At 44.3% G+C, this 18830-nt stretch overlaps 1 protein-coding gene across 7 annotated transcripts in view; it reads left to right on the plus strand.

The window, feature by feature from the left end:
• KCNMA1 (potassium calcium-activated channel subfamily M alpha 1) overlaps positions 1–18830 on the plus strand; it is a 707317-nt gene that overhangs the window by 610176 nt on the left and 78311 nt on the right. For 4 of the 7 annotated variants that reach the window (XM_057735193.1, XM_057735192.1, XM_057735195.1 and 1 more), the window contains exon 19: positions 8197–8290. In XM_057735193.1, coding sequence (XP_057591176.1) covers positions 8197–8290 — 94 coding nt within the window. Of the gene's footprint in view, positions 1–3638; positions 3726–8196; positions 8291–18830 lie in introns of all 7 variants that reach the window. The other 3 variants (XM_057735190.1, XM_057735191.1, XM_057735197.1) reach the window with 1 other exon arrangement.

The raw sequence follows: 18830 nt of genomic DNA on the forward strand, positions 1-18830 counted from the left end.
CGTCTGGATCATTCTGGATTCACAGTGAAACTGCCACACCATGTATCCTCCAAGTAAAGCTGTGCAAGTTTGACAAGGGGCAGATGAATCCGAGAGTTATTGTGCAGGGGCTTAAATCTATGCGGCAGCTGACGGTTGAAATAATCATCTATATATCGCTCTGAGCTAGCTGGGGAAAGGTTGACGCTGTATATTTTCAACATATCTAGTCTAATGGTTAATCTGTTGTCTTGGATGGGCTCTTGCCGGGTGGATTTGGAGCACACACTGACAGCTCCAAGGAATTGCTCATGGTAGATGTGGTTTGCCTTGATTCTCAAAGTGCACGGTGGATGAATCTAACTTAGCCTGCATTGGAAAATGGGGAACTCACCTGACTGATCTCCTCCAAGGCAAGGAGGTCTGCAGGACAAATAGCAGGTTGGGTGGGAAGGACGTTCAAGTCTCTAAACTACCTCCATCCCTCCCGACTGCCCCACGTCTGTGCACTTGAAGTGAGTTCCCTGTGTGTTGCTTTTATCGTCTGGCTGTCTTGGCAGATTGGAAAGAGCATTGTCCTTTCTGAAAACGGGAAGGCTAGGAAAACATGAGACAATACATGGGAGCAGGAATCGGCAAACTTTGGCTATCGAGGGCCAGCTGGTAATTATGTCATGCTTTGTGGGCCATACAGTCTCAATTGCAATGATTCAGCTCTGTGTTGTCGAGTGGAAACAGCCGCAGATGCTAGGTAAACAAACGACTGTGGCCATCTTATGATAAAACTTGTTTTAGAGCCACTGAAATTTGAATTTCATATCATTTCAATGTGTTGTAAAATATTACTCGTCTTAGATTTTCCCCCCAAAATGTAAAAACTATATTTAGCTCATAAGCATTACAAAAATGTATTCCAGAGTATAGTTTGCTGATCCCGGAACTTGAGAAATAGAAAAAGAAAGAAGGCAGCTATGGGTGCCAGGAACCTGGCAGTTTTCATCCCTATTCTGTAACTTGTCCCCACAAACATGTTCTGCATGTGTCAGGGGTACAAAAAGGAGTCAGGTACACTTTTTGGCCTCAAAGCCTTTACCATCTTGTTGATGTCAGGAGCAGGGAGAGAAGGAGAGAAGGAAAGGAGAGTTGAGAAGAGGCTGTTCTGGTTGAACTCTTGTGCGTTTTTTTCTGTTTGATTCAAAGCAAAAGTTTTCTTCTACTACCTTCCCAATCTCCAAACTCCATAGCGATTATTCAAAGACATTCTTGCTTTTCTCATTTCCATTGTGTATTTGCTTTTAGACTTCCCTCGTTTTTCTCTGTGTCTCGTCTCTGAGAAGCTAATATCTAGTGATCTCTGCTTGAGACTCTTCTTTGCCCTTGAGGTGATGGAGACAGTCTATTCTAAGAAAAAAAGAAAGAAAAGAACCAAAGGCAACTAGATCTTCAAAAGGAATTTTCTACCAAATACTGAGCAGGGCAAGAGTGTTGGGCAGGTTATAATGACAGGTCAAGTTTTTAGTAAAGATATTTGAGCTAAGATTCCAGATAAAGGGGTTTTGATGGATGTTGGACTCTAACCAGGATACACACAGAACTTGAGGCTGTGGTTTGGGATGGGGTGTGGCTACGGCAGGTACCTCTAATCCACCAAATCTGATTCTCGAGGGTTTGTCAGGCCATGGTATTTCTGTAGAGAACACTGCAATCCTGGTCACGTGGATTCTGTTAATATATTTATATAGCATTTCTTCTCTCTCCATGTAGGAGCTGAATTCTTTCATTACTCTGTGTTGATGGACTCAAACTCACACAATTCAGGTTTCCTAGTCAGTGAACAGAGCCAGAAATATACCCTGTGATTAACTTCTGCATAACCTATTGTTCCTTAAAGTCTCCCTCCCCATTCTCCTATTAGCACCACAAAAGCCAGAAATGAAAATGCTCCAACAAGCCTCCCCTTCTCTTCCCCCTCAGCCTACCATGGGGCCCTGCTCCCTGTGCCTGGGCTTGGGCAGCTTGGAGATTCTTTCCATCCTCATTTTACATAATAACAGGTCATTGTTGTTTCCTGCCTACATCCTCTAGGTTTTCCAAATAAATGCATTTGCTGTTTCTCAGCTAGAAGTTGTGACGTTATCATGCCTGATAATGTATATGATAAAGTAATGGTTCAGTTATAGAGAGTTGTATGCATTCTTTGTTGGAGATATTATCATTGGCATTGCTTTTGATAGGGAGCACCCTTCATCTTTTAATTATCTGTGTATTAATATTCACCATGATCTTTCAAAACAAATAAGCTTTTTTTTGGATTGATTTTATCAATAATTCTTAAAGTCTCCACCAAACTTCTTTGTGATATGTGTTGTTCCAAGGTTGTCAGACCAGAAACTCTCATTCAGAGAATGTCATGCACTTTAACTTCTCCATGTTCTGATCTTCAGCCGCCCACTGACCCTGATGCCTGTCTTACCTCAGCTTAGCTGCACTACCTCACCCATGGGTGCATGGCATCCCTCACTATGAGATTCATCCTGAAACAATAGTCAAGTGCTCCTTTACAGCAGTTACAGGATCAAACTCACAGTATGGATTATTTACCAGGCATATGTTGTTCTTTTTATTATTGTTTTGCCTTCATTGCTTGTGGAAATATTCATACCCTCTCACCGGTCTGATCTGAGTGACAGCCAGCCAGGGTTCTGGTGGTCTGTGATTGTAAGACAGGAAACGTCCCTCTGTAAAACTGGCATCAATCTGTGCTGCATCCCCGGGATTGCTCTTTCCTGACCACATTGTAAGACCTCAGAGTTAACCCGCCCAGATTTCCTGGTGAAAGTCAAGTAGCTATACTAGAGAGAGGTTGGATCAGCTTGGGAGTTATGTCCATTGTGAATTACTTTATTGCAGAATGACTGTATTACTGTGACTTACATGATTTTTATTGGGGGGTTGAGAAGTTTAATAAACCCACAGGAAACAGGAAGCACACTGTTCAATCTCTAGTCCAACGATTTCATAAATTGCTGTTTTTAGTAAAGCAACATTCACATCCTGCAAAGTTGAAAACACACACCCGATTTTCACTGATGTCACTCATGACACAAGGAGATGCTACACATCACCCTTCCTAGGAGTGGTAAACCCCTGGCATTTAATGCAAGTTAGACAGTGATAGCACAGCCAAGGGGGCTGACCAAGCCAGCGGTTTGAGATGAAAACGATAGTTTCATATTGAGACTTGATGACTTGGACTATAATGATTATTCAGCAGGATGCATTTTAGCAGCTTTCAGGAGAATAATGGGTCTGGTCTTCCTGCAAAACTGAGTTTTCTGTGTCTGTGTATGTCATAGGGAAGAAGGGAATCTGTATGTTTGGGAAAACGATAACCAACAAGGTTGTCTTGTGACATGCTATCCCATCTGACATCGGTGACAATAACACAGCAAAAAGAATTTCAAGAAGTCATCAGGGGAAAAGAAAAGAGAAAAAAAAAAAAAAAACAAACAAACCTGCAATTCAGCTCTGAGGGAGGAAACTTCCACTTTAATTTAAAACTATAATTCTATTCAATGTTAAAACTGGTTTCGAAATTTTCTAATGAAAAATTTCACCAAGATTAATTTCAGTTTTCTTCTCTTGTTATTGTTTGGCAGTCAAGGTTGGAGCTAGATCACGCTATTCCAAAGACCCATTTGAGTTCAAGAACACAACTCACAATTCTCGGCTTGTGACCGAGCCAGGTGAAGGAGTTCTGGAATCCATCCCAGTTTTTAATAACTGCACCCCTCAATGTTCTACCTTAACATGCTGAGCTCAGTGGGAGAAAAAAGATATACTACAGTGAATTTCAGCATGCATTTAGCTTGTTGGGCAGCAAAATACCAAAGAGAAACCCCATAAAAAACGATAAATAATCATTAAAACTATGCTACCCCCAAACTAGCAGCTTGCACAAGACTTCAGTCGGAAGCCCTGTTAGCTAGATGCCTTTGCGTTCAAGCCACTTTGCATGCTTCTTACTCTGAGTGATTCCAGTGTGAATATGACATTACTAATGATCTGCTAAGTGTGTGCAGATGTGGGTTTCTCCAGATGTGATTAATAACGTAATGGAGATAGCCAGTTGACTCATGTTTATGGGTTGTTTGCCTTTTATTACGTTTCCGAGTTCATTTGCTTTGAACTATTTTTTAACTGCAGCCAACAAACTCACCTTTAAGGCTTAAAGGGCATCATCCCCTTAAACCCTGTTGAGGAAACAGGGAAAAAGGAATGTGTCCCCAGGCTGGAGCTGAGCATTGGGTCCATCACAGATTAGCACTGGACTACTTAGGAAAGCTGAAAGGTGGAATTGTTGCCCCATTTTACTTGAAGTGCCCACAAAGAGGCATTGGTGAACCTTGACACAGTGTTTGCAAGCTAGCTCGGCCAATAAAGAGAGGGATTTCTCTTTTTAAAAAAATCCAGTAAAGTATATGATCATCTTGAAGTGAGCCCAGAGTTCTGGCCAGTGTTTCTGGAAGATGTTGCCTTGCTTTTGCTTAAGAACAGAACGCCGATGAAAAGTTGAGTAAAATGTTGTTACAGATGTTCGACTCTGCATTAAGGCTGTTGGAATTACCATCACATCTTAAATCAATTCCCAGAACATTGTCTGGAGGTTATGTCATTGAAATAATGAATCCTCTTTAGTCAAGTATAAGCAAACATGTTAAAACATCATTGTAACTTTAAATTAAACTCTAGCGCAAACCAAGGGATCTGAAGGCTCATTAGACCTGCCTGACATTTTTCTAGCACTGAGTCTTCCCAAACTGTAAAACTGTTAGATTCGGTGCCTATTAGACAAGCGAGCACTGGGAAGTTACAACAGCACATTAAGTGTTATACTTAGGGATGTGCAAAAACAAGCCCTTGAATTTTATGAGTACTCGGAGACTGGATGGAGTTCAGCTCCTATAAAAATTCCGCATTGGATTCCTGAACTTGTTTGTGTTTTGAAGAAGCTGGTAAGTCAGGTTCCTTTAAAAGATCTTATCTTCATTCGGCTTCCACAGCAGGAGGACCCTAGTGGAAATGCCGGAGACAGAGGTATATTGTAATAGCCAGAAACCAGGCTCACTGTGAACCTGGAAATGTGCGTTGGTGTGAGGTAGCTGTCCATTCCTTCAATACTTGTCTTTCATGAAAGTAAGTAAATTTGTCCCCCTTTTAATTCCATTTTTATTCCTCTCATGTAGTCACAGAAGCCATGAAATGAAATTATATTTTATAGCTTAACTAAAAGTTTTCCTCGATTTGCTTTCTTTAAATATGCAGAAATGGATAGAATCCATGTAAAAGGGTAATAATTAAATATGGTTTATATCCTACTTAGGAGACAGGAGTTATCACTGCTCCTCTTGTGGGATCTAAGCCATATGTAATGGTCTCCATTACACAACATTCATATATTTAAGCTGGAGACATTTCCCCCCGTCTCTTCAGGGAGCAGATCTGCATTTCCAGGCTGCGCGTGCAGGAGGAAACCTTTGAACGTGCGTTTCATTTAAGAGAGCAAATCCCAGTTTAAATGCCGTGTGATTATGATGGATGGTCTTTCTGAGTTGTGATGAAAATAAATCGTTTCCTTGCATAGAAGGAGGCCTGACTTTAGCACCAGAACAAGGTGTTTCCCTGGAGCTGGCGAACAGGTATTAACTTGCAAGTCTTCCATCTGAAGATCGCTGCAGGTAAACAGACAGCGACAAAGTGCAAGGTTAACGGGCACTTAACCAGAGAGGATCGCCCAGTGCAAATGGGGAAAGAAAATTTAAGCAAAAGAATCTAGCAGAAATGCCAGTGAGTGTGCTTCTTAACAACTATAGACTCATTGTGTAATTGGACAAAACCGTGGCAACATCTGGTGGCCTTGAATAAAGCTAGCCACATAGACTAGGTTCAGTGAAAGGCCTCTTTGGATATTTCATTTTAACCATAAGAAGGCTAGTGTGTTAGAGTGGAAAAGAATTTTCACTTCCTACTAGATCGACTCACATGCACACATGCTACTCAACTAATCTAGGTCATCCTGAGCACACTGCAACCATTGCAAGTGGTCCATATTAAAAGATGACCTTGTCTTATAGGGGTAGTCAATGCAAGACTTTCTGCCCCATCCTAAGGTGGGGAAAGTGCAAAAGTACACTTACACACACACACACATTCTCTCTGTCTCTCTGCCTCTCTTAATCTCACTCTCTCTGCCTTTCTACCCCATTATTGCCTGGGATGCCCAGCCTCCGAGCCTAAGAAAGGAAGATGAATGCGGGTCAAGCTCAGAGCGCCTGTTTGCTTGCTGAGAGATGCATATCACCTCTAAGTGATTTTTTTCAATACCATTTATATGGGGCTTGTATTTATTTCCTTTAATCTTTTAAGTGCTATTTAGTCTCTGTGATTTGCTGTGGATACTCATTTCTGATAAGATGCCGTATCCTCCCAGCCACCGAGTTCCTGCCTGGAGCCCTAAGTGACTGATATGGTCGCAGCCTGAGCCTGGGCCTCTGGGGGAACAGGGCAGCGGGGGCAGGTGGTAAAGTATAAAGGCCGTGGGCATTTGCAGGTGCTTTTTGGCCTTCGTTTCTTCTGGTCACACTCTCACCTCCAGCCACATTCTTGTTCCCTTTCCCTGTGTCAGCCAGAAGTTAGACCACCCCAGACTGACAGTAGACTAAAGAAGTGTACCAAGTGTGATACCTTGAAACAGATTTGGAGTGTAGTTGGATTATTATACTCTCTTCAGGACTCTGTATCATAACACACTAAATGTATCTAGGGTTTTCAGGGAAGTACCATATCATGCATGTTCTGATATGGGTCTTCCTGGATAATATTAAGTAGCTGAGATGGCATTTCCTCCCCCATCTAAGCCTTGTACACCTTTAACATATATCAAGCTTCTTCTGATGTTGTCGCTGCTAATATTTCTCTTCTTAGCTTTAAGGTAACTGTGTGTTATTTCGAGTTTCAGGGGTGCTTCCTCCCAGTCTGTGTTGCAGTCAACAATAAGAATCCGAGGACCCTATTTTTCCTTCTTGACATTACAGCTTTAGCCCGAATTGTGGGGGTGGGGAGAGGAAGACTAGGATTTTCCTGCTGGTGCCCTTGGGTGAGAGGCAGGGTACGCATCTGCTAATTATCAAGCAGCTCTCTTAAAAAGAAGCACGATGCAGGCTAATACGTCGCCAAAGCTTATTAGTGGGTGTCTTTGGGCAAAAGCAGTAGAATGTGCTGTGTTGTTTGCGAGCAGAGCTTCACATTGCTTAGCAATATGTGTGGTTTAGACATTTGGAAAACAGCCTGTGGTTTCCAATCCCCTCTGCTGCCCTCCTTCCCTGCCCCCCCACCGCACCATCAGAGATATCATTCATTGGCAACCTCCTCCTTCTTTTGGGCGTTCTTCTCCAGCCTGGTTCTGCAACCTGGCAGCCCCTTCCTCCCGCCTTAATGAATTAAGCAAGGATGCCACACACACGCACACGGCCCCACGGGCCCTCCCTCTTGGGAGGTGGAGGGAGGAGAGCTGAGCTGGGCTGGGATTCTTGAGCCAGAACACACCAGTGTTCCCAGTGCCAGCTGATTGAAACACTGGCTGTTAAGGCCTCAAATCCCTGCCTCTCTCCAAGGCTCTTTCCTCTGGTGTGCGGGAATTAGGACCTGGTCACAGGTTGGTTCATTGGCAGAAGCAGCCAGCTGGCAGCTCTTACGCTGCTGCTTCATATGCAACTTTATTTCTGATTTTGGTTACAAGAAAACATATTTGTTTACCCAGCAAAGCGAAGTAACCAAAATGAATTCTAAGCAGAATGATGGAGTGTTCCCATCTATATATATGTGTGTGTATATATATATATATATATATATATATATATGTATTTGCATACAGATAAATTATAATTTCTTTTCTCTCTAATGGCAGGGTGTTTACAAACTATTTTAGTCTGTTTAAAGTGCATGTTCAAACGCTGGAGTGTCAAGAGGTGATGCTCTCACCTTTTCTAAGCCAGCCTCTTTGACTAACGCATTGGTCTTTGTCATTGGGTCCTAAGAGACGGCCGTGAATTCCTAGTGAGTGACTGAGCCGTGAGTGTGTGTCCTTTGATATCTTGCCTGTATTGCACAGTCTGCCCTCACACTGTTCATAATCTCATGAGCTGCCTGTATTTCCAGTTGAAGATGAGCAGCCGTCAACACTGTCACCCAAAAAAAAGCAGCGCAACGGAGGCATGCGGAACTCACCCAGCTCCTCGCCCAAGCTGATGAGGTAAGGACAGGGGCCCGGGCCCCGCAGCGGGTCCCCCGGTGGGTCCCCCTCTCACTCCATCTCCTCTCCTCGCCCCCTCCCCACGCTGCCTGGCCCAGAGGCTTCCCTCCCCAGCAGGCTCACAGCAGAGGAGGGGACGAGATCGTTAGATGGCTTCTTAAAGGCTGGAGTATTTATTCTGTCAGCTTGTCAGCAGCTAATGATAGAGCTGAAAAAATTCTGTCATGAAAAACAGTTTGAAAAGCTGTTTGAAAAACACATAGGCTTTAAAGTCTGAGCTGTCACCATGTCCTGTCTATGTGTAGTTCCTAAACAGCAGTGGCACTAATGACGGCGGCAACCAATCAGAGGAACTCGTGTGGTTAGTTTGCCTCCGGCAAGTCTCTTTCTGCTGGAGTCCCTCCGAGGACTGTTTTCTGTACTTAAGGCCATATGTGAGATGTATCATCACAATCAAAAATGAACCTGAAGATTACCTTCTCTTTATCCTGTCGATTGAAATCAAATTTCTGCTAATTGATTTTGACTGATAAAAAAGTCTAATAATCTGTGGACTTGCCAAAGCAAAGTTCAAAAGTAATCCAGTTCTGCTCAGGCTAAAAGCAATATTCATTATGAAATAGAGCTTGTGTATACTCTTTTTCTCTCTCTTTCTCTTTCTCTCCTTCCTTTATCCCTCCCTCTCTCCTTCCCTTCCTTCGTTCCTTCCTTCTCTTCTTTCTATCTTGACTACAACTTCCTCTAGGAAATGGCAAGTGAAGTCAATTTTCAATAGAGTTCTGTTGGTTCCTCTTCTTGGCCTCTTTATCTTTCATCTCTCTTTTTTGGTCTTTATTTCATTTGACAACCCCAGTGCTTATGTCCCCCAACATCCTAACTCTCCAGCACCTCAGTGAAACAGGAGTGATTTCAAATTTGCACTGCTTTCCCTAAGTGGCTCCTGCCATGGAAACACCTGCCATCTTGATGGTACTTTCTTCTTTTCATTGCCATTGGCCGCTGTCCTCCCTTTGATGATCGATACAAAAATCACGGTGATTTCCTCCTCTCCCCCCTCTTCTCCGAACATTCGCAGCTTCCTGGCTCTCCACGACCACCTTTGTAGGATGGAGACAGGGCCGTCCTTCTTCACGTGGTTGAGGACACAGATCCCAGGAGAAGACTCACCCAGCCCTGTGTCCTTTGTCCGTCATCGTCCTCGCTTCCTGTTCAGTGCTTCCTTACCAGTTCTCTGCCTCCCCTTGGCTCAGTCTTGCTTGGGTGTTGCTGATTTACATGCTTGTTTACAGTTTATGAGGAGGGATAAAATGTGCCAACTGCCAAGCCTCTCGCTTTTATGGTGCCAGTTGTCATGCTCGGAATCTGCTTGCTATTTACTCACCTTTAGGTAATCACCTTATCTCATGCTAATAGTTTTCTCCGTTGAAAGTAGAGAAAAGCCCAGACGCTTTCTTTTGCCTAAATTTAGAGATGCAAATAAATAAATAAAGAGAAGTCTGAAAAATCTGAAACCTTTGGAGCCAAATTCCCTGTCCCTGTTTGCTATGTAAAGTATGGCTCATTTCTTTGATCTTGAGTAATAATAATTCTGAGGAGTTATACTGTTTTCATATGCTTCAAAGCTGTGTCAAAGTTTTGCTGCTTAAGGGTACTTCTTTATTCTGTTGGCTCTTGGGTACCAAGATGACAGGTCTTCTGTATGAGGTGGAAGCTTTTTTAAGTCGTAGCCTTCAGCAAAACATCAAATTACCAAATCCAGGGTAACATACTTCTACACAAATGCCTTTCCTGTAGATATATTATACCCTATATATTAAATACTTTAGTGTTACACGCTACATTTTATGTGCAATAGAAAGTGATGGTTTGAGGTAGCCTTGGGGGGACTTTTTTTCCACAAGCAGAAAAAGCTAGTATATACCGTATCAAGTATGGTTTTTACAGGACTTTCTGCCTGAAGGCCTTTGTAAATAAGTAATGATCAACAGATTGGCTGTGGGTTTTTGAAAAGCATGCCTGTGTCAGTTTGCATGATGGGGGAGAATTTTCAAAGTGGGTCTTGCTTTCATTGCCTGTCGGAGAGGGGCTGAGGGAGGCAGTCATCCCAGGCTGGAGCTGTCTGCTCCGCGGTACATCAGAATTGCTAAACGTGGGTCAGGCGCTGAGCTGAAACTTGCCAAGCTACAGAACGCAGGTTTCTGGTGCTGGTGGCTTTGGGCTGCTGCTATGGCCATGGCTACTGTCACCGGACTGCTTTACCCCACCTGCCCACAGTGACCTCGATCACTGCTCAGCGGAAACGGACTGTCCCATAAGTCAGCAGGGCTTCACCGCAACTTTCTGTGTTCCGGGTACTTTCCAGACTCTGTCTGATGTGGGAGCCAAGGCAGGGTGTTGAGCTCTCTCTGTTGCCCTTCATTTCCAGGGTAGCAATGAAGAACCCATGGGTGGTTTGGTTTGGTTTGATTTGGTTTGGTTTGAATCCCTGGCACTGGCCATAAGGTTGCTGGGGCTTATTTTTTCTAGTTTCCTCTTGCTGCTGGACAGAAAACAGAGGGGCTCATGCACCCCCTTGAGGCTTCTCTAGCTCCCCCCTACATCTGCAAACAGTCCCTTTCTACTCTACAAAAGATAGGACTCCCAGGTCCTATTCCTTATGACCTGAAACATCCATAAAGGAGGCCAATGACTCATTTGAAGTGGGTGTTTTGACGCGAGTCTGTGGCTTGCTGCTTGAGCAGAATCAATCATTCTGAATGCGGGCAGGTTTTAGTGGCCTATGGGCAGTGATAGGAACAGTTCCAAGAGAAACCGGAAATCCCAGAATGGGCTGGGCTGGGCTTTAATTTACCACTGTGGCCTCTGCAAATAAAACAGGCTCCTGCATGAGGGGTCCTTGCTAGCCATCTGCCAGCAGGAAATGCTACAGGGACTCTGCCCTAATGGTCTTTGTCTCCCTTTTGTGCTGGTAGCAGGTCTACCCTGGTTTTTAAGTGTCACTTAACTCTCTGTACAATCATTAGATGAACTGCCTCCCTTTGTGTGTCTGGATCCTGAGGCAGTATGTTTTTCAGTTATCCTGACACAGAAAGCAACCCTCACCAGCAGACTGAGCCAATTGGTGAGCGTCTGTGCTCCACGCCAGGGGTCTGTATGTCATGATAGAGACCTTTGGCTTCAGATCCCACAAAGGAGTGGGCTGCGGAGGTGACCAGGGCCCTGGTATTCATCTCCCTGTTGGTCTCTTAACAGGGAATTATTTAAGGAGCCTCTCCTAGTTTTCTTCTAAATTCGCCAAGCACCTGTTGCCCAATTCTCCCTACTCAGTGCATTGTGCCCTGTAAGGGAAGCTGTGTCTTCCTTCAGATGTAAGACCCTAGAGGGCAGGAACTTTGTAAATAAGTAAGTCAAACTTCTTATTTTGGGGGCTTCTAACAGATTCCACTGACTGTCCAATGAAATCCGTCCAGAAAAACTCTCTAGGAAAAAAGAAGTTCATTGGACACCATTTTGACTCCAGTTGAAGGAGAGTCTTGGATTCCCAAATCCCGGCCCCAGCTACTATCACATTTGGTTCCTTTCACAACCACCTTTCTTAGCTTCACAGATACTTTTTGGCTGCTAAGAATATGTCTTCAGTGAGTAGATGGTATGAGGAAGATGCCTGGGCTCCCACAGTCTGTCCTGAAATACAGCTCAAAAGATTATGCATTTCAGCTGCTTGCTTCTATTTCTTTTCTCAGATTAATTCTTATCTGGGAAATGTTTAGAGAGAGCCTGCCATCCTCAAGATGTTGTGGAAGGTCTTTGAGGGGCATAAAGTAAGATGGACTACAGCCTTCAAATTACATGGATAACATGTCTTCAAAATGCTTAGGGTTTCATGTGGGAGACAGACAAGTGTATACAGCAAAATAGAATAAGGACAGTGTAGAGACCTACCAGCAGAGACTATGAGAGCAGAGGGAGCCCTCATTACCTCCGGTTTGCAAGGCTGAGCCTGGATTATGAAGGAGGTTTCATTCAACTTAGCCCCAGATGGTGAGGAGAATTCTCGACTAAGAGCATTACTCACCCTTGTTCATTACTTACCAGGTTCCGGGCATCGTCCTAAGAGCGTTACGCCGGTTAATTCATGGAATCCTAACCACAGCTCCATGAGGAGGGACTGCTCTCTCATCCATTTTGCAGAGAAGGAAATTGAGTCACAGAGATGTAAAGAATATTAAATCTAAAAGTCTTACCAAATTGGGAAGATTTGAACCCAGATGATTTAGTTTCCACACCTGTGTTATTAACTGCTTCATTGTTCTGCTCGATGGAGGGAATAGGGAAGTGCTCAGTGGCTTGATGTGGCTGGAGAAAGGGGTTCATAGAGTTGTACAACTGGAGTTGAAACTATGAGAGGGATCTGGTACGCAAGCATGAAGGCCTTTCCTGTCATAGGCCAAAACCTTGCTGGTTTTAGAGGAGGCAGTGCCCTAACTTGTGTTTTCAGAGCACCACTGATGACAGTATGAGGAAGGGTTTAGAACCCTCCATCAGGGCCTTCTGGATTCACATGGTGCATAAATTAAGAGGTGTGACAAGACAGCTGCCCGCCACTCTGTGCTCTGCCAAGGTCCTTTGGGTACCAAACCACTCACGGTCTGCTGTAGAACAGTGGATCAGACATGGGCTAAAGAGTCTTCCCAAGAAGGACACACAGCATTCCTGACATAATGACAGTTACACCTCTTCCCTCAGGTGCTAGGGGACTTGTTGTAAGATGCCACAAGCTATGAGGATGTACAATCCAGGATGTGTCGGGTGGACACTTTACACAAAGAGATAGCCCCCAGCCAGGCTAGTGGGGGTAACTGACAACACCAAAGACAGAAATTGAACACCGTGAAAGGAGCTTCATGTCATAGGACCCAGGAAACATTAGATATTTGTTTTCTGAATGAGAGTGGAAATATGATTGGAGGAAAACACATTATCCTTTTGGGCACTAACTGATCATTAAGTGAAATAAACTCATCTGCTTGTTAAGTCCCAACCCCTCCCTTTTGGCTCCTCCTTCTCATGGGGTCTTTTTGTTAGGACTGCCAGCTTGAAAGGTTGTAGTAATAGAAAATGGCAAAGTGGCCCGAGCCCACTCAGAGCTGGGGACAGAATGCCACTCTCACAATTCCTTCCACTGGGCAGAATGAAGAAGGAAGGCTGAGACAGCTTCGCTAAGTAAATTCACCTCTTAGTGCACCAACAGATAGCAAATGACAGGCCCCCATGGGACTGGAGAAGAAAGAAATGGTGGGTCTCCTCATCCCAGAGCTTGGGTAGATTTGACACAGGTCCCTGGGCACACGGCCTGCACAGCAGAGGGTCATTATCCTGTCCCCTCGTTTCAAGAGCATCTTGTCCGCTCTCCTCCAGGACTGAAGAACATGTTAACTTCCCCGGCTTGTCTCCCAAACATAAAGGCAGTAATTTCCTTATTCCTCTGAGGATGGTGGCTGCCGAGTAAGAGATGACATACTAGAGAGCCGCAGTTCCTGATTGTTTACTTGTTGGGCAGAAAAAAAAAAAATGCAAGTAGAGAGACATGGAAAGTTTGGCCAGTGTGGCCCGAAGGTTTTCTCAAGGTGGCTCTGAGGATGGCCATCTGGTGGGATGCCGGGGCGGGGGTAGGGGCAGCCTTGTCTCAGGAGAGATGACCATCACACAGGGTGGTGGGGGCCGCGGTGAAGGATGAGTTAAGGCAGGAGCCAGAATCCCAAAGTCAGGATCCTTGCAACATAGCTGGAAATAGAATTCACCCGGAAATGAAATGCACCCAAGAATGAAGCAGATCCATTGAGTCAGAACCATTTATGGTGCTGAAAACACAAGTATGGGCCCTTTTGAGATGTGCACCTGAGACCTGCGCCAGTGGCCAGTGCAGCCAGAGACCCATGCATGTGACCTGCTGCTCCTGACTGCTGCACTGAAGAACTTAGTTACTACCCGCCACATGGTCTTCTGTAGAGTGGAAGAAGCGATGGGAAGCAAGGAAGGTAGACAAGTGAATTATAAGCGTTGCACTTGATGAGAACAAATATTTCATTTGCTTTTTTGTGCTTGTTTATTTGCTGATTAACTCTTGGAGATAAAGATCAGCAAGAGCACGTCATTTACGTGGCATCCGGGTTAGGAATCCATATCAAGGGTTGACACAACCCAAGTTCCAGAGAATCACAGAGACAGCATCAGAGCAGGCGACCTGCTTTTGTCACCAGACCTGCATTCGTTTGAACAGCAGGGCCAGGACTATAGTGGGGCCTGTGAGGTGCCTCCTTCATCTTTGCACCGAGGCACCTCATTGGTCTCACCCTCGTCCTGTCCTCGTGGAATAGAACCATAGCCTTCCAGTGTGTATATTGCCGAAGGTTGCTGACTTTGGTAGGATTGATTCAAGCCACAAAGCCTCTCCATCTGGGCAAAACTTTACAGCAATGATCCTCAAACTTCAGCATGCATCAGAAGCATCTAGAGCATTTTGTTGAAACACAGCTTGATTCAGTAGGTCTGGCCTGGGCTGGAGGATTGCATTTCTCTCAAGCTCCCAGGTGACACTGAGGCAGCTGGTGTGGGGCCACGCTTTGAGAACCACTGCTTTCAGGAATCGGAGCAGTGGAAGGAGCTTCACGTGTTGGGAACCCTTCTCACAGAAATGTTCAGACCTGACGTTGGAGCACTAAATAGTTGCCTAATTAAGAACAACTATGTTGACCATCATTGGACATCAGACCTGAGTGCTTTCTGCTGATCGGTTACAGCAGCCAGCTCTGGGCACATTCCAGGTAGCCTGAGTGGTTAGAGACATATTACAGAGTCTCCTTCTGATCACTATGCCCTCTTCCAAATACTGTCCCTGTAAAGTGAAAAACAATACAAGAGCCTTGACTGTTCCCCAAACAAATTGTGAGATATCAAAGGTGAAGGGGCTCTCTCTGGACATTTTTCTGATCTGCATAGAAGGTCTGGGGAGTCTCTGTTGAATGGTTTGAGATGATCAGAGATCACTCATCAGCTTCTCTTGGTAGTTGGTTGTTTACCAGGCCCTCTGCTCAGTTTTGGAAATGTGTGGAAGCGTAAAATAGGAGTTCCCTGCCCTGAAGATCACCAACTAATGGATACGATAGCTGTGCAAACTATCCTCTGAAAGAGCATCTCACTTCTGTAAGAGCTCCTAGGAAAGGAAAGCCACATCTGTCCCTGAGGTCATGGAGGAAGACAGCTCAGGAGGAACCTTTGAAGCAAACCACGAGGCTTCAGAAATGTCCTGATACCCTTACTATGGTGCCTGACATAGTAGATACTCAGTAAAATCAGTCTTTGCTACCAGGATGAAAGGCCAGCAGAGGCATGAAAAATTGTTCAATTTTATCAAGCCTCCCATTTCCCAGGGAGACCACTGCAGGGCTGGCCTCAGTCTAGATGGGACGCTTGTAATGATGGAAAAGACCTTATCGAGGTCCTGAAACTCAAGCAAGGGAAAGGGTGCAATTTTAAAACCATTTGGTAACTTTCCTCTTTCATACCTTTCATTTGTTTGTTTAGTTTGGTTTGGTTACTTGTCCTTTAAGGTAAATTTCTGAAGTCCAGCATTGACTCCACCGCCACAGAAAAAACTCAGATTTTCCTCTAAGAGGAACTGTGCTCTTTAAAATATAATGCCAGCTTCCTCACAGCAGGTTTGCTAGGAAAGGGACTTGTGGTTTTGCTTTCAGCTGTTGTCTTCAAGGCAAGCTTTTTGTGTGTCTGCTGAGGCTGGGCATTTAGTTCACTTCCTGAGATTAATTGATGGCAAGTGTCATTCCTTGCTCTGCAAACCCTCAAAATGATGATCTTTTATTCTTTTTTTGAAGTCAGGCATGCTTAATTTCTAGCTGTGGACTTTGGAGGTGTGAGCTGAGATTCAAGAAGCATAGCTATGAAACATTTAACTCGCTGGGGCTCCTCGGTTCTTAAAAAAAATGTGGGTATTCCTAAATGGAGTCTTCAGAGATTGGGACAAAAGCTCACCCAGCCTTAATTGATTATTGAGGCTGTCCTTAGCACATTGTCCTAGCTCATGGCGAAATTTTCTACTGATTATTCGCACCAGCTGTGCATTTCATAAATGCCCGCCATGCTGCTCTTCCCCTCTTTGCAACATAGAGCACTGTGGCTCTGGGCACTGCAGCAGGGACGGAGCACCATCCAGCTGCCCCCTGCAAGGGGGAGGCAGCAAGATGGGGGCCAAGCAGCACTGACTTCCAGTTAAGGAGACCTCTCTGGGCAGAGCCTTGTTCTCTTCCCACCAGGTGTGCTATCTTAGCCACGTGACTTACCCACTCTGTTTCCCATCCACACCAATAGGGATAATAACAGTAGCATCCTGTGTCATTGTGGTGAGTAAATTGTTAAACATAGGTGAAAGTTTTAGCGCAGCAATATTTGTAGGAGCTCAACCCATGGTGGCTATTCATCTTATTTTGTTGTTGTTGGAGTATAATTGCTTTACAACGTTGTGTTAGTTTCTGCTGCACAGTAAAGCGCATCAGCTATGTGTATACACATATTCCCTCCCTCTTGTACCTCCCTCCCGCCCCACATCCCACCTATCTAGGTCATCACAGAGCACCGAGCTGTGCTATACAGCAGGTTCCCTCTAGCTATCTATTTTATAGTTGGTTGTATATTTATGTCAAACCTAATCTCCCAGTTCATCCCACTCTCCCCTTCGCCCTCACCCCATGTCCACACGTCCGTTCTCTACATCTGCATTTCTATTCCTGCCCTGAAAATATGTTCCTCTGTACCATTTTTCTAGATTCCACATATATGCATTAATATATGACATTTGTTCTTCTCTTTCTGGCTCACTTCACTCCGTATGAGAGACTGGCTGTTCATCTTAGTAGCAACAGAGGTCGTAGAATAGTAGTTGAAATAACAGTGGGAGAACTCCACATCTTTATTATTGAACCACTCTCTCTTTCCTGTCTCCTTGCACCATTGTAAGAGCTACAAAGATATGAGTGAGTTCCAAGCAAAGTGATGGTAATAATAATAGTTACCATTTTTTGAGGGCCTGCTCTGTGTCAAGTTCTCTGCTGAGTGCATCCTGTGGCTTTACTCCGGTGATGCTCAAATTGAATCTGTTAGTTAACAATGATGTTTAACACTCCCATTTTACAGATGAAGAAACTGAGTCAAGGCACAAAGTAGCAAGTAGTAGATGAGCCAAAACTCAAAGACAGACATCTTCGCTCTGGAGCCAATATACTTAACCACTAAAGAAAGAGGTGGCTTTCTGTCCTCCGTGGTATCCACTTCCAAACACTTCCTTGGGAGATCAGCTCTCTTGGCTCCACTGAACAAACTAACTGGCTAGTGTCCAGGTTTCTTCATTTCTTTGGCTTGGACTGTCATAGGTATTGATCCTCAAATGAAAGTATAAGTTCAAGACCAGGGAGAAGTTCCCTCCCAGGAAGAGAAGATCTAATTGTATATATATGGGGCCCAAACTCTTTCATGAAGATACTGTGTATTTCTGGCATGTTTCCGTGTATTCCTAAACTGAAGGCAGGATGCTTTTCTCCTTTAAATGAACAGCTGAGCCCTAAAGTGCAAGAAGGATAGCCCTAAAGTGTCATGAGTAGAGTGACATCTGGCACATTGTGCCCATTTTTTTTTCAAGGTGCCCTATTATATTAGTTTGCTCAGGCTGCCATAACAAAGTACCACACAGACTAAGTGTCTTAAGCAACAGAAATTTATTTTCTCACAGTTCTGGAGGTTGGAAGTCCAAGATCAAGTTGTTGGCAGCATTAGTTCCTTCTGATGCCATGAAGGAAGGGTCTATTTCAGGCCTCTCTCCTTGGCTGGTAGATGGCTGTCTTCTCCCCGTGACTTCACATCATCTTCCCTCTGCACATGTCTGTGCACAACTTTTCTCTTCTTATGACAACAGTCATATTGGATTAGGGCCTACCCTAATGACCTCATTTTAACTGAATTACCTCTTCAAAGACCATATCTCAACATACACTTACAGTCTGAGATACTAGGATTTAGGACTACAGCATACGGATTTTGTGGGGGGTGTACAATTCAGGCCATGACAACGACACAGCAGATATACCTCACCTCGTAATTTCACTCTAAAATAGGGCGTGTACGTTGGCTAAGTGGTAAGTGACAAATGAGCCTTGAATTAATTATGGTCCATTTGTGGGGAGTTCGGATTACTTTGTGAGTTGAGGAAATATATAAAATAGTTAAGATGTGAAAGGCAATATCTAATATTGGGCCTCCGTTCCAACTAAGTCTTTAAGAAGCTGTCCGAGTGCTTGTGAAAGTGATTCTCTTTGTCGTTTTGGAAACTGATAACGTTGGGATGCTCTGTTCAGGGAGGTTTCTGATGGTCCTCCTTTCTGCTTACAACAAACTGCCTGATTCTTCTCCTGGGCCTCCCTTGACCAAAGCTCAGTGGTAAATGCTTGGACTTTCTCCTATTAATATAAAGTCC

Source organism: Hippopotamus amphibius, chromosome 5, assembly GCF_030028045.1.
Source record: "Hippopotamus amphibius kiboko isolate mHipAmp2 chromosome 5, mHipAmp2.hap2, whole genome shotgun sequence".
NCBI lineage: Eukaryota > Metazoa > Chordata > Mammalia > Artiodactyla > Hippopotamidae > Hippopotamus > Hippopotamus amphibius.